Source organism: Erpetoichthys calabaricus, chromosome 4, assembly GCF_900747795.2.
Source record: "Erpetoichthys calabaricus chromosome 4, fErpCal1.3, whole genome shotgun sequence".
NCBI lineage: Eukaryota > Metazoa > Chordata > Cladistia > Polypteriformes > Polypteridae > Erpetoichthys > Erpetoichthys calabaricus.
In genome coordinates, this window is record NC_041397.2 from 264,053,773 (window position 1) to 264,070,363 (window position 16,591).

Below are 16,591 nucleotides of genomic sequence, written 5' to 3' on the forward strand. Positions count from 1 at the left end.
GTGCTGCACTTGTTGTCCCTACCAGTACTTTAATTGCTATATCCTGACAGACAGAGAGACTTAAGAGTGATGGAATTCATTAGCTTATCTGAATCTTTAACCTTGTATGCCCTAGTCAGTTTCTTAATTTAGTATACAATGCTGCCTTCATTTTCTATTGTATGATTTATCTGTTTGACTTGATAATATGAGTGATTTTTGCTCTTGATTACATTTTTGACAGTGATAGAAGATACACTTTCTGCCAAAATGGAGGAGAAAATACTGAACAAAGTTGAAGGAGAGCGCCTGGTTCTGGATTGCGAGGTGTCTAAAGAAACCTTCCAACACACACATGTGGAAATAGCGTGGTATCTTAAGAAAGGTGATACAAAAATAGAAATAATCTCGCTACAGAAAGAATTTACCTTGCAACCTGGAACTGAATACAAGGAAAGATACGAGGCTGGACAAGTAAGACTGGATAAGACAGGGAGCACGATCTACACACTGATTATCAGTCAGCTGAAAGTTTCCGATACAGGCGATATATACTGTGCAGCTGGAGAGTGGATTCAGGATCCAGACAGGTCCTGGTACCAGATCAGTTCAAAGGAGACCAAACCTGTGAAGGTTTCAGTCAGTAGTCTAGGTAAGTTTTGAGACAAATGGTAGTTTTCTGATGTGACTTGATTTTGTTAGAGACTGTATTTTGCTTATATATTTGTTATTTTCAGACTTAATAATTTTTAATAATGTTTGATGACAGTTCCAGGCACTACCATTTTATGACAATTTTTCTTGGTTGTGATAATGTTATTTATTTTTTGTGTGCTTGTTGCTAGTCATTAAGACATGCGTGTCATATAACATAGAATGGCTCTTTGCCTTGGACCTCAATTCCAAATGCAGACTTCTGGCACAACCCACAAGTCCATTTCCTTCCGGGTCAGGGCAAACAGTCCTCCTCTTCATCCCGGGAGTACGTCGTTTCTTCCGGCCACGTGACTGTGACGCACTCCCGGGTTATAGGGCACGCAAGAGCCCACTAGCCCTCCTACAGTGACTCCCGGTGGTCCCCAAGGTATCCAGCAGGACTGTGTATAGAAACTACAAAGTCCATGAGGCCCTGCTGGAACTCGGGGCACCATCATGCGGTCTGGAGGGCTCCTCCTAGCGGCCTGGGGGTGGCGACCGGAGTCTGTAGCCGGTTGTCCATCACAATATATATATATATATAATATATATATATATATATATATATATATATATATATATATATATATATAAGGGGCATTGCAGCACCCCAAACTTCAGAGGCAACCACACAGACACAGATCCCAGGTGCACATGTCCAAATGCAAGGTTTATTACAATTGTAATACCTTACAAAGGTTTCCTTGTTATGATGGCAAAAGCATAACACCTTTCTTTCTTTCTTTCTTTCTTTCTTTCTTTCTTTCTTTCTTTCTTTCTTATCCACTCCTAGGCAAGCTTTGCCTCTCCTCCACACCCAACTCTAACTCACCTGGATGAGGCTGAGTGGCTTCTTTTATCTATGACCTGGGTGCTTGTCCGGTGTTAGGGCATAGTCCACCGAAAGCACTTGTGAGTCAAACGAAAGTCACTGAAAGTAGGAATTGCAAATTCCCAGGCTGCCCCATGGGACTACACATTCCAGTAAGCCCTGCGAGTGTCCATGTGGGAATCCTAACCCAGGGATGCTGCCATCTAGTGTATCTAGTGTATCTGTTCTGGCAGAGAACATCCTTTCTTTCTTCCTGCTTTTTTTCTTCTCCTGGCTTCCCGACCAGGCAATGAAATGGAAACTATGAGTAATTTCTATTACAAATATGCACACACATGACTTATACCAGACACACACATGTGACTTACTTATACTGAATACTGAGTCATGAATGACTCTTTTGGCTGTTGTTTCCAGAGTCTTGTGTTTGAACAATGTCTGTGGAGTCACATGTATATGATTTTTCTCCAGGTATTCTCATTTTCCTCCCATATCCCAAAGACATGCTGGCAAAGGTGTTTAGTGATTCCAGATTGGGACTGGAATTAGTGAGGGTGGGTGTGAGCACCTGTGTACCTTACGCAGAATGCCTTGGCACTGGCTCCCTGCATTCCGTGAACTGGATTACAAAATTAATTGATTTATATTTACATCCAAGTAACTGAAAACTTTTTTGTTTGTTGCATTTGATATATCATTTTTGCTAAAATTGACCTCCAGAAGTAATGGTCTCCCATACCAGAGGTTATATTTATGTTTCTGGTGTAAATGAGCAAATTGAATAAAATTTGCACTAAAGACATAATATTTTTTGCTTTACATCAACCATAAGCCAAGCATAATTAAGGTCTTGTAAGAACACTGAGGGAGTGTGAGCACAAATGTAGTGACTTCACACCTGAACTGCCACCTGACACTCTTCAGTCATCCAAAGCATCATTATGTTTGCTTGCTGGTTTTAATGTACCTAATGTACATTGTGATGAGCTGCCCAGGTGATAAAGGTTTACCAAGGAGGAAAGGGTGGCGCAACAGAAAGATAGAACACAGTGAGGTTCAAGGAGTGTTGGATGGATTGATGATGGTGTGTCGTCCAAATAAACGTTTTTAATGCTTATGCAAACAATTATAAGTGTAGAACTACCATAGAATTGTTTAACTACTTAAAAACTATTGAAGCTTTCCAGGCAAATCTAAAATAGTGGTGAGACGGAGTCAGTGAGAAAACAACCAAGGCAAAAGGGCAAAGCAGGAAATCTTAATACTATATGCAGGCAGACATTCAAACAACCAAATAAAAACCTGATAAATTAGTGACTCTTCATGCGGAAATGACTGCAAATGCTTCAACAATCTGCATCTGCATGACATGACACCTGTCGACATACTTACCACACTGTACCTCATCAACACACAAAGTGGCACCAGTGTTAGTCATTGAAGGAATCCCTAAAATGATCAAAAATGCACAAAAAGAAAGTAGCAAAATTACTTAATTATTGACATAATGAGAGAGAGAGAGAGAGTGGAGCTTCAAGTGGAAGCTGCAGAATTTTCTTCAGCAAGCTAAAAGGGTACAAGAGCATGTACATTGAAGTATAATTTCATCTGCTCTTGGAAGTTCAAAGCAGGGTAACTGCCTTTAGCATTTGAATTGTGTAAGCAGAGATTACTGCTAGTTAATGGTAGCAGTGTGAGGTGTCAATATTTGCTCAGATTTCCGATGTGGAAATGTGCTATTGTATGGGACTTTACATTATGCATATCTGGAGCCCTAAGGTAATGCTGATTTCACAGCAATGCCATTTTTCTGTCCTCCAGTGTCAAGCATTGCAAGTCAGTCTTTTTAAGTTGTACAGTAAAAGAGCCCAGTTTCATTCTAAACACCACCAGAAAAATAATCAGTTTACTTTTTCAGTTCAGTTTTCTGGTGTTACTTAAGAATCTTTTTTTGAGTTGTTTTGGAAAGTGGATACACTACAGCGTTCACAAGTACAGAGAAATCACCTTTTCAAGTAGCCTTTCCTGAGTTATCTGTCTTGCTCATAAGCCCACTACTTTTGATTTGGTGATTTAAACTACCAATAACCAAAAAAATTTAGTTGCTGTGAAAGCCAGCGGATACAGTTTGCCATCAGGATTAAATGTTCCATATTGTTCACCACTGCAACTTCATAGGTAGATATTACACTCAAACTTGCAATTAAAACATTAGAACAATCGAGATGAGAAAAGGTCATTCAGCCCAGCATAGCTTGCCAGTCCTATCCACTTAATTCTTCCAAAATAACATCAAGTCTGGTTTTGAAGGTCTCTAAAGTTCTAATGTCTACCACACTACTTCATAGCTTAATTCCCTGTGTCTAAGGTTCTCTGTGTAAAGAAAAACGTCCTAATATTTGTGTGAAATTTACTTTTGACAAATTTCCAACTGTGTCACCATGTTCTTGATGAAGGCGCAGCTCTATTGTCTCTCCATTAAAGACACCACAGAGTTCTGGCCTTCCAGCCAATTATTCTTTTTATTGCTTCAGTGTATGGGGTTTTCTGAATGTTTTAGGGATCTCTTAGTACAAAGTCAAGATGGCATACTAGCATTCCAAGAAAAGATTGAGGTAATAAATTTAATGCACTTGTAAAAAGCCATGAGAATAGGAATACATAATACTATGGCATGACAAAAGCATACAATGCATTTGAAATTATTCACTATTTTCGTATGTTGTAGGCTCATACTAAAATTACTGAAAATGATTTCTTCCCTTATCAAGCAAATTTCAATACCCTAAAACACCAAAATGAAAATAGTATTATAAAATGTTTTACAAATTTATTAAAAACAAAAAAACTGAAATCTCACATTGACATATAAAAAAAATATTCAGACTTTTTACTATGTCACTTTAAATCTGGCTCACATACACCCCATTCTGTTAATCATTATTGAGATATTTCTACATCTTGTTTGCCATTTGTCTGTGGTCAATTAAATTGATTGGATATGATTAGGAAAGGCACACACCCATCTATTGAAGGTTCCACAACTGACATTGTGTATCTGAGCAAAAATCAAACCGTGATGTCAAAGGAAGTGCCTACAGAGCTTAGAGACTGGATTGTGGTGAGTCGCAGATCTGGGGAAGGCTACAAATACATTTCTGCAGCATTGAAGATTCCCAAGAGTATAATGGCCTCCCTACAGCCGTCTGGCCAAACTGAGCAATCAGTGGGAAGAGCTTTGGTAGGAGAAGTGATTAAGTGAAGTGAAAAAAAAAAGATGTGAGAAACTTGCAGCAGAACAACCACCAGTTTGGAGGTCTGGGCCATATGGCAGAGTGGCCAGACAGAAATCTCTTCTTGGTGAAAGATAACCTGAAATCTACATGGAAAATGAAAAAAGGCACCTAAAGACTCTCAGAATGTGAGAAACAAGATTCTCTGGTCTGATGAAACCAAGATTGAACCAAGATTCTAAGCAGAATGTCTGAAAGAATCCATGCAGCACACATCACATGAGCAATACCTTTCCAACAGTGAAGTGTGGTTGTGGCATTTGTTTTTCAGCAGCAGATACTGGGTGACTAGACAGACTTGAGAGAGAGATAAACAGAGCAATGTATGTGCTCTGGACCTCAGACTGGGCCAAAGGTTCACCTTCCAACGGGGCAATGACCCTAATTCACAGGAGTGGCTTAGGTTCAAGTATGTGAATGTTCTTGGATTGCCCAGCCAAAGCCCATACTTGAACCTAACTGAACATCTCTGGAGTGAAGGTCTCCATCCAGCCTGACTGAGCTTGAGGAGATCTGCAGAGAAGAATCATACATTAGAAGACTTCAGGCTGTAATTATTGCCAAAGGAGTTTCAACTAAGTATTCAACTAAAGAGTCTGAATACTTGTGCCACTAGGATATTTCAGTTTTTTATTTTTAGTACATTTGTAAAAATTTCTAAAATCATTTTTTCTCTTTGTCATTCTGGGATACTGAGTGTTAATTGAAGAAAGGGAAAAATTAATTGAAATGATTTTAGCCTAAGACTGCAACGTAACAAAATGTGGAAAAAATAGGAGTCCAAGTACTTTCTGAAGCACGGTATATTGCTTACTAGAAATGAAACTCTATAGCCCACAGTTTGTAGAGTTATGTATACAATAAATTTATAATGTTCTATATATCTGTACTTTTTTCAGTTTTGCAATATATACTCCAAAAGGTGTTTAGGTAATATCTATACAATTATATGCTATTTGTCTCTGAAGCAAATTACTTTATACCATATATTAACAGAAAGGCAAAACAAGAGTGGTAAATCCAGCTCAGCTGTTAATCCATATACTGAATATTTGTAGCTCATGTTAAAATAAATGATGAATATCAACACTGATGTACTGTAAATATTTAAGTGATTCACATTCCTGGTTATACTTCAACTATGTAACAAGCAAAACTAATTTAATTTGTAAATGTTGGATGGTGCACTGGAAATTTCAGTGACAGTTCCTTAAAGGAATTAAGTGAATTGAATCAGAATGGGTGGCAAGTCACTGGGAAACCTTATGGAAGCCAGTAACAAAATAAATTGATATCTTCTGAATGCCGTAAAAGAAACATCTCATTGGTACAAGTACATTCATTATCCAGGACTATTTTAATTATTACAATACAAGCCAATAACTTCATATGTTTTGAGCATTTTGAAAGTGTCAGCATCAGAATATAGAATTTCATTGTAGTTGTAGACATGTCTAACTAACCACTCAAAGTTACAGGAAATTAAAATAGCTTTCATTTGTGGCTTAGACATGTAGACAATGATATTTTAGGGTCTGGTTTTGCCCACTAATGTCATCTTTCTTCTTTGAAATACATTTTCAATGTTTAAGCTAATAATATCTGGAAAAAAAATATGAATATTGATAGTTTTGTTGTATCATTTGGACTTATGTTAAGCTACACATTTCTTTCACTATCTTCAAATTAGACATTTTGTTAAACAGAAACTGCCCGATTTTCCTCACCTCATACCCTCCACCATGCTGGAAAAAATACTGCTCAATTTCGAGGAATTAAACACCATTTCCGCATTATATAAAATCTTATTAGAGTCCTTACCTTTCAAAGACCCAAGAGGACATTCAATAATCAATATATCAGAAAAGGAGTGGAAGGTAGAAATACAGAGAATTCACTCGAGCTCCATATGTGCAAAGCATAGAATTATTCAACTAAAAATTATATATCGAGCTCATCTGTCTCGCTTAAAACTGTCCAAAATGTTTCCAGGGCAAGATCCAACCTGCGAATGCTGCAACCAAGCTCCTGCCTCACTGAGTCACATGTTTTGGGCCTGCACCAAACTAACATCATTTTGGACCAAAATTTTTAAGTGCCTTTCAGACAGCCTTGGGGTCACAATCCCTCCTAACCCCATTAACAGCTGTGTTTGGTGTCCTTCCAGACAGACTTGAAGTGGAGAAGGACAAGCAAACGGTGATTGCATTCACTACACTTTTGGGACGCAGACTTACTTTGTTAAATTGGAAGAATCCTAACTCTCCTCTGATAAGTCAGTGAGAAACCGATGTTTTATATTATTTGAAATTGGAAAAAATCAAATTCTCAGTTAGAGGATCTGTACAGAATTTTTTGAAAACCTGGCAGGATCTAATCAATATTATTTTAGAATAAGAGAAATAACTATTACCGCATTTACTTCCCTTCTCCATTTTTTATTTACCTATATATATTTCTTCCTTTCTTTTGTTTATTGTTGCCTTATTAAAAAGCCTTAAGCATTTCTCCTTTGGCTAAGCTCTCCTTCTCAGGGGTGGGGTTTGATTTGTCTTCAATTTTTTTTTTGTTATAAATTGATCTATTTGTATGGAATGATTACAATAAAATTAATAAATAAAATTTAAATAAAATGAATATGTATCTCTCCCATAAGTATGACTCAAAAAATCAATTGTTTTATAGCCAGACCTGATCAAATGTATTTAATTTGGCGTGGTTCATATTGTATAAATTAACTTTTGAACTACAGCCTTCATTTGTTAGCAAGACTCCTTATGGGATATTTTGCCTTGTGCTGTAGCTTAAAAAATAGCCAAAGCATTTTTTTTATTATTGTCATCAAATGTTTATTCATTAAATGCTGAAGATATTAAACCCAGGTAAAGTTTTAGAAATATAAATAACAAAAAAAAACCTGAGTTATTATTTTGCATTATGTAAATTTCAGTAAATTCAACTGTAGATCAGGTGTGTCGAAATGAGATCCTGGAAAGCTGCAATGGCTGCTGGTTTTCATACCTTTTACTGCTCTTAAGGAAACAAACTGCCTTTGCCTTAACTGTAATTGACTTGCTTTTAAAGATTCAAGATCCTTAACTGTTTCTTTTCATTATTCAGCATCAATAAAGTAATGAGATGCAAACCAAGCCTATAAATGACCAGATTTTCCCAATTTGCACCTTTGTGTCAGTCCTAAAATATCTTTTACAATAAAATACTGAAAAAGGTCAGAAAAATATTGATCTGGTCTGTTCCCCAAAATATTTTGATATTACATTTAGAAAAAAAAAAACAGTTTTACATAATTCTGGTGTGGTAGAATCGGAGCACTAAGAATTAAAGAGTGCATTTCACTAGTGGGTTCTGCAGTGGTAGTGCTGCTACCTCGCTACAAGGAGACCAAAGTTTATGCCCCAGGAGTTCCTTATGTGGAATTTGCATGTTCTCCTCATATCTGCATGTGGTTTGCTCCCACAGTCCAAAGTCATGCAGGTTTGGTGAATTAATGTTGCTAAGTTAGCTTTAGTGAGCATGTGTTTGTTTTCCCAGTGATAAACTGGTGTCCTGTCCAGGTTGTGCTATTGCCTTGTGACAAATAATTACCCTGTGCTCTGCTCTGGATAAGCGGGTTAGGAAAATGGATGTACTTTTTCCTAGCTTCTATTTCAGAAATTAGTTGAAGAAAAAATAGAATTTGACACTATTGAGTTAGCTGATCGTCTGTTGACATGGTTTACATTTCAGTATTGTTTGATGGCTGATTAAGGAGAAATGAAACAGTTAAGATCCTGAAACCTTCAAAAGCTAATCAGTTAAAATAAGGCAATAGAAGTGTGCACCATTTGCATCAGTAATTGGTCAGCAATTAAGAAAGTGGCTGAAATGAAAACCTGTAACCAGTACAGTCCTCCAGGATCTGAGTTTGACATCCTGGTTTTAGACGGTCTAAAACTGACCACCTCCAGATTGAGTATACCATGTTCAAATGTTTGGAGGACTTCAAACTCCATTATAGGAAATTTCCTAGAAAAAGTTGGACAGTAATCCCACTAGTGACGGCATTCATTAAGGAAATGACTTTTCAGTTTTCAGACATTCTGATCTCTTCTTTTTAACATCGATGTGGATGCAACCGATTTATAGTAGTAGTCTTGCTGTGGAAATTTCCCAAGCAGGCATTCTATGTTCTAAAAATGTGTCCCCATTATAAGAATCGAGACATTAGTTCTATAAGAGCTTATAAGAATATGAGTTGAGCTTCGAGTGTCTTTATGGTGATACAGGGCCATCGCCCCATTCCTCATTCAGTGAGTGATATGAAGATGATTTGGGCTGGAATACATACATGTTAGTGCAAAAGGCCAAGAACAACTCTGAAAAATTTGCAGATTGCAAACAGTTTTCATAAAAAATCAGAAGGTGAGACTGTTAATGATATGTTTGGGTTTAAATTACTATTGCAGTGGCTAGTGAGTCATTTATTTGGCTTGTATAGTGTAATCTCCCAGGTGAGCTCAGTCCCTGTAAACTTTGCTGAGGCCATCACATCTTTAATGTATTCCTGTTGCCATCTATAATTTCTTGAGTCTTGTAATTTGGCACAGCCTCCCTGGGTTGTTGGCAGGTTTACTAAATATGAACTGTATGTGATTTTCAAGCCATTTTGAAGTTAGATTCACAGGGTATTAGAGGGAAACTGTTAGTGTTTCCAGGACTACTTGATTGTTTAAGTAATGTATATAGTGAACATCATCTGTTCATATGATAATTATTTTGGTTCAGTCCCATATGATCTTTCAGTGCTTTCCTTGTGTACATGTCACCAAAACCAATGACAGTTTTAAGCAACAGCCACCATTTTGTGCTGTTATAGGTATGTACTTTTTTGTCAAGAGTTTATCCACAAAGACTAAGCAAAAACTATTAAGAAAATCTATTTTTTTTAGTCTGAGGAGCTTTGATTAACATCCTGATCTTTTATTTATTTTCTTCTTGGCACATCATCCTGCATGTAAGCTAGGACTGTCTGACTTTGAGCTTCAAAACATCATAACTATCAAGTCTATCACCACCACCTAACAATTATATTTAGATTTTCTGAAAGACTTAACCGTAGTCAAAAAGAAAATTGTAAAGCCTTCATTCACCCTTTCAGTTGCCCTGCATAAATGCCTGTACAAAAAAATATAGCCAAAAAATTACAACAGAATTAGTCTCATAAAACACACACACAGCCGATCTGAGTGTCTCAACCTAACAACTGGGAAAATGACAAATGTGCGGGATTAAAGTGGCAGATTTATTTACATGGATTGGACAGATTGGTTATTATTCTAAGAGGACAGTCTCCATGTAAATAACTTTCTCACTTAGAGGAGAGGAGAGATAGACGCTCTCACATTTGTCTTGAAAATGTGTTGTAAAGTCAATTCTTTAATGGTCAACTGACTGGGGAGCTGGGAAACACCAACAGGGAATCAGATAATATGGATGTTGGTTTAAGCTCTACAATAAATTTCACAAAGTGACCAATCCAGCAAATGTCAGAAACTAATGGAGTATTTTTCTATAAACTCGGTGTCTGTGATCACAGGTTTCATGTCAAACTTAAGAAAATGAGCTCCTTCTCAGTTACTCTTGACAGCAATCTCATCAGACCTTCTTCTGATGCAAGGAATCTTGTCATTTTTGATTTCTCTCTTTCTTATTCTGCCCACATAAACCACATTAAGAATCTTTCTTACTTTCACCTCCATAACATATCCTGTGTTTGCTCATTTCTCTCCTTTTCTAATGCTGAGAAACTTGTCCGTGCTTTTGTCGCATCCCACATCGATTGCAACTCCCTACTGGCAGGTGCCCTTTCAAATCTTATACCACAGCTCCAATTGATTCAAAACTCCACTGCAAGAGTCCTTGCATGGACCACCAACAGCGAGCACATAACACCCATCCTGCTTTGCCTCCACTGGCTCCCTGTGTCTTACAGGACTGAATATAAAATTCTATTATTAACCTACAAAGCTTTTAATGGCCTCGCACCAGACTAGATCAGTGACCTTCTCCATCGCTACGATCCTTTTCGCCTACTAAGGTCCTCTGATTTTTATAATCTTGTTGTGCCCCACACTAACCTGCACTCTGTAGGTGACAGGGCCTTTAGCTGTATAGCGCCCAGACCTTGGAATGACCTCCCGAACTTAATTAGATCAGCTGACTGATCTTCATTCTTTTAAAAAAACTAGGGGGCTTTGCTCCCTACTCGCTTCGCTCGCCCATACCCCCCCTCCGGTGTGCTCCTCACACTCGCCACTTTGCATCTCTGCCGCTCGCGTTGTGAAGGGGGGGGGGGGGCTGAACACACGCTAAGGAGAAGCGGACGGATCAGCTGCTGTCTTTCTGCTGCTGCTGCCGTGCTGCGTGATCTGCATGTCGCGCTGTGCGTCGATCATTTAAAAGCCTGTACAGCAGCTGTTCTTTTGTCTCATTTCCTTGTCTCGCGGGACGTTAAAGTGTCTCCGAGAAATTGTTTGTAAGTAGGGAGTGACATGCAAGTAGTCTCGCGGGACTTCAAAGTGTCTCTCCGAGATGATCACATCTCAAACCAAGATTTTTTTATATAATAGATAAACAACTTAAAACTCACCTGTTCAGGATGGCATTTAACTTAACCTGACATTCTGCCTCCTCTTTCAGTCTTTCTCTCTGTCCAGATACTCCATATACTTTGTCTGTGTGTTATATCACAAATGATGTCATTTGTTAGTCTTTTCTTTTAGTATTAAATTTGGTATTTTACTCTGGTTTATTGTCTTTTATTCTATTTAATGCTTTGCATATCATGTACTTCTCCATTTTTAGTGTTCTAAGCAGTTATTATTTGTTTCCAATGTTACATATATCCTGCTATTTCTTTGCACCTTGAACTTGGGAAAGGTGCTATATATAAAATGCATTATTTTTATTATTATTATTATTATTAAACTGTACTTCATACAAACTGAACATGGGCAGCTGTGAACAACACATAATCTCGAAAGATATGACTAGTAGCTGTGCGTTGTGATTTAAATTCAAGAACTGCACCCATTCCAGTTTTAAACCTTTGCGTTCAAATGCTTATTTAAACCTTACCTCAATGGTGAATTATTCACTGATAGTAGCCTACTGAAAGTCACATTACATGTGCTTTTAGGAACATGTTATCCACACCTTGCATGCACTGTGCCTTTTGACATATTAAAAATAATAATTGTACCTGCCATCGCCGCCAGTGTTGAAATATGATAGCTAACATTTAAACAAGTTGGTTGGGGTGCTGAAATTCAAAACTTTTAAAAAGAGAAATATTATGGACTGGAAGTTTTCAAATTAATATATTTAGACTTGGAGATCTGATGCAGAAAGTTGTGTTTTTATCATAATGAGCAGGGCAAGGAGCTGTGAAAACAAAGTGGAGATCAAGGCTTTTCTGAATAAAGCTGCTTTTACAAACTGTAGGTCAGGCATTAACAACGAGTAGGGAGGGTGCAGCAACATTCTAAGACAATGAAAGAATTTTGTAAATTTTTATTCTGTGAATGTAAGAAAATAAACTGAAGGTTTTTCTTCTACTCGCTCATTATAATACATCACTGTATATCTTCCATTAGTAATTCATCTAATAATTAACCAAACTTCAAAGAAGTAAGACCTTTCTGTGATGTCATCTCCTTTGCAAAGAGAAACGTTGTTAACTTTTTTTAGAGTAAGTGAGATATAAAAGCTGTCAGCTGTCAACATTTTATATAAAATGATGGGGACTAATTATATCTGCACATGTGAGAATTGTCTAGCATATAGGTGTTGCGTGTTCAAGGAAATTTTTAAGTCCTTGCTAATTTATATTTCACATCTTAGTCAAAGTACTGTATTTACCAGTTTGTATGTTGTCCATCCATCCATCCATCCTCTTCCGCTTATCCGAGATCAGGTCGCGGGGGCAGCAGCTTGAGCAGAGATGCCCAGACTTCCCTCTCCCCGGCCACATCTTCTAGCTCTTCCAGGGGAATCAACGAGGCGTTCCCTTGCCAGCCGAAAGACATAGTCCTTCCAGCGTGTCCTGGGTCTTCCCCGGGGCCACCTTCCTGTTAGACGTGCCCGGAACACCTCACCAGGGAAACATCCTGATCAGATGCCCGTGCCACCTCATCTGACTCCTCTCAATGCGGAGGAGCAGTGGCTATCTTTAAGGAAAAGCCCAGACACCCTGCGGAGGAAACTCATGTCAGCCGCTTGTATTCGTGATCTCGTTCTTTCGGTCACTACCCATAGCTCATGACCATAGGTGAGGGTAGGAGCGTAGATCGACTGGTAAATTGAGAGCTTTGCCTTACGGCTCAGTTATTTTTTCACCACGACAGACCAATGCAGATCCCGCATCACTGCGGACGCCGCACCGATCCGCCTGTTGATCTCCCACTCCATTCTTCCCTCACTCATGAACAAGACCCCGAGATACTTGAACTCCTCCACTTGGGGCAGGATCTCGCTCCCAACCCTGAGAGGGCACTCCACCCTTTTCCGGCTGAGGACCATGGTCTCGGATTTTGAGGTGTTGATTCCCATCCCAGCCGCTTTACACTCGGCTGCAAACCAATCCATAGAGAGCTGAAGATTACGGCCTGATGAAGCAAACAGGACAACATCATCTGCAAAAAGCAGTGACCCAATCCTGAGTCCACCAATCCTGACCCCCTCAACGCCCTGGCTGCGCCTAGAAATTTTGTCCATAAAAGTTATGAACAGAATCGGTGACAAAGGGCAGCCCTGGCGGAGTCCAACTCTCACCAGAAAAGGGTTTGACTTACTGCAGGCAATGCGGACCAAGCTCTGACACCGGCTGTACGGGACTGAACAGCTCTTATCTGGGGGTCCAGTACCCCATACTGTCGGAGTACCCCCTACAGGATTCCCTGAGGGACATGGTCGAATGCCTTTTCCAAGTCCACAAAACACATGTAGATTGGTTGGGCAAACTCCCATGCACCCTCCAGGACCTTGCCAAGGGTGTATAGCTGGTCCACTGTTCCATGACCAGGACGAAAACCACACTGTTCCTCCGGAATCTGAGTTTCGACTATCTGACAGACCCTCCTCTCCAGGACCCCCGAATAGACTTTTCCAGGGAGGCTGAGGAGTGTGATCCCTCTGTAGTTGGAACACACTCTCCGGTCCCCCTTCTTAAAGAGGGGGACAACCACCCCGGTCTGCCAATCCAGAGGCACTGTCCCTGATGTCCATGTGATTTTGCAGAGGCGTGTCAACCAAGACAGCCCTACAACATCCAGAGCCTTGAGGAACTCCGAGTGTATCTCATCCACCCCCGGGGCCCTGCCACCAAGGAGTTTTTTGACCACCTCGGTGACCTCAGTCCCAGTCCCCACCATATACAGTGTTGACACTGCACTGCTTCCCCCTCCTGAGATGCCGGATGGTGGACCAGAATCTCCTCGAAACCGTCCAAAAGTCGTTCTCCATGGCCTCCCCAAACTCCTCCCACGCCCGAGTTTTTGCCTCAGCAACCACCGAAGCTGCATTCCGCTTGGCCTGCCAGTACCTATTAGCTGCCTCCAGAGTCCCACAGGATAAAAGGGTCCTGTAGGACTCCTTCTTCAGCTTGACGGCATCCCTCACCGCTGGTGTCCACCAACGGGTTCGGGGATTGCTGCCACGACAGGCACAGACCACCTTACAGCCACAGCTCCGGTCAGCTGCCTCAACAATAGAGGCACGGAACATGGCCCATTCGGACTCAATGTCCCCCACCTCCCTCAGGATGTGGTCAAAGTTCTGTCGAAGGTGGGAGTTGACACTACTTCTGACAGGGAACTCTGCCAGACGTTCCCAGCAGACCCTCACAACACGTTTGGGCCTACCAGGCATCCTCCCCCACCATCAAAGACAACTCACCACCAGGTGGTGATCAGTTGACAGCTCCACCCCTCTCTTCACCCGAGTGTCCAAGACATGTGGCCGCAAGTCCGACGACACGACCTCAATCATTCAGCTGAGGTCTAGGGTGTCCTGGTACCAAGTGCACATATGAACACCCCTATGCTTGAACATGGTGTTCATTATGGACAATCCGTGACGAGCACAGAAGTCCAATAACAAAACACAACTCGGGTTCAGATCAGGGGGGCCATTCCTCCCAATCATGCCCTTCCAGGTCTCACTGTCATTGCCCACGTGAGCATTGAAGTCTCCCAGCAGAAAGAGGGAGTCCCCAGTAGATTTGCCCTCTAGCACCCCCTCCAGGGACTTCAACAAGGGTGGGTATTCCAAACTGCTGTTCGGCGCATACGCACAAACAACATTCAGGACCTGTCCCCCTACCTGTAGGCGGAGGGAGGCTACCCTCTCGTCCACTGGGGTAAACCCCAATGTATGTTGTTAAATAACAAAGTGTCCTTTTATAAGGCAGAAATGTGAGCTGTTTAAATTAGGCTTTATCCTTTCGCATTTTTTTTTTCACCCAGTGAAATCTGCTTCTTCTGAATTAATTAACATGAACTGAAGTCATAAAAATTAATATAGTATATCTGACAGCTGTTATATTTTGAACATTATTGCTAATTAAATTATAAGCATTCTGGGTCTGAGGTGACTTATTTGCCAACTTAAGCAGATTTTGTGTAACTCAGCCCCTCTAAATCCTTTCATGGTTTGCCCTCTTCTAACATATGTCATTTAGTCCTCAATTTGCTTTAGTAATCTGTGACCCTATACATTGCTCATCCTGAAATAAGAACGATAGTGTCCTTCTGGTGTTAGGCCATTATGGAAGAACAAAAAGCAACCAAGAAGCAGTGATCGCTGGATTAAATTAATTTAAAAAAAGGACCCTACAAAAAGAAATTAAAAGGATACGTGCACATTTTTAACATCGCTTGTTAACTGTCAGAAAGCCAGGAATAGCAAATGATGTAAGATTTATTTCAGTTCACAGAAAGTTCCTTACATATTTGTAAACCTGTAAATTATTCCTGTTTGAACATTTGTCTTAGAATTAAGTTCGTTCATGCTAGTTTAGGAGGATACTGGGGATAGTTCAAAATAAGGAGAATTGCCCAAAGTTCAAATTGTGCATGTTTATTCTCAAAAAATATATGTGTATGTCCATTCACAAAATGTATGTCCATTCTCCCCATGTCTGTGAATAATCTGCTTTCCTCCTTCATCCCAAAGATTTGCAAGTTATGCTTACTAATGAGTGTACTTTGAAATTAATGGAATCCGTTCGTTCCTGTTTCAGTGTTCAAATAAATGATCAAGTTTGGAAAATACAATAAATCACATGTAATTTGTAAATATAATCTATCATTCAGATATTAAAGTTTTAGATTCCGGTTTTAATTATTAAAATTGTCTACTTTGTTAACAATGGCGACAATGAAGAGACTGGTCAGGTGGCTACTACAGTGATGGTGCCACATATGCTGAACACTTAACCCCAAAACAAAAAGATCAACAGCCTCAGCTCAGTTGGTAGTTGACAAAGATCTCCCTCATTTGTAAATTGTTCTCCTTATTCTTGATTATTCTAAAAACAACCATATTCTTCAGCCCAACATGTTAATTTAGATGTGCCAAAATAAATGCCACCTGCTATACTGACTCTTCCAGAAAAGTTAGAATATAGGATAGCCCCTCTGCCTGGGCATGAAAATTTCTAATGAGTCTACTGATCAATTTATTTAAAGACAGACAACAGTTGCATAAAGGAAATGGTGTGATAGGACAATCT

At 39.7% G+C, this 16,591-nt stretch overlaps 1 protein-coding gene across 3 annotated transcripts in view; it reads left to right on the top strand.

Annotated features, from left to right (window-relative positions):
- Positions 1-16,591, top strand: part of LOC114650841 (immunoglobulin superfamily member 3-like) — a 92,995-nt gene that overhangs the window by 46,320 nt on the left and 30,084 nt on the right. For all 3 annotated transcript variants that reach the window (XM_051926057.1, XM_028800731.2, XM_028800730.2), the window contains one exon: positions 224-631. In XM_051926057.1, coding sequence (XP_051782017.1) covers positions 224-631 — 408 coding nt within the window. The remainder of the gene's footprint in view (positions 1-223; positions 632-16,591) is intronic.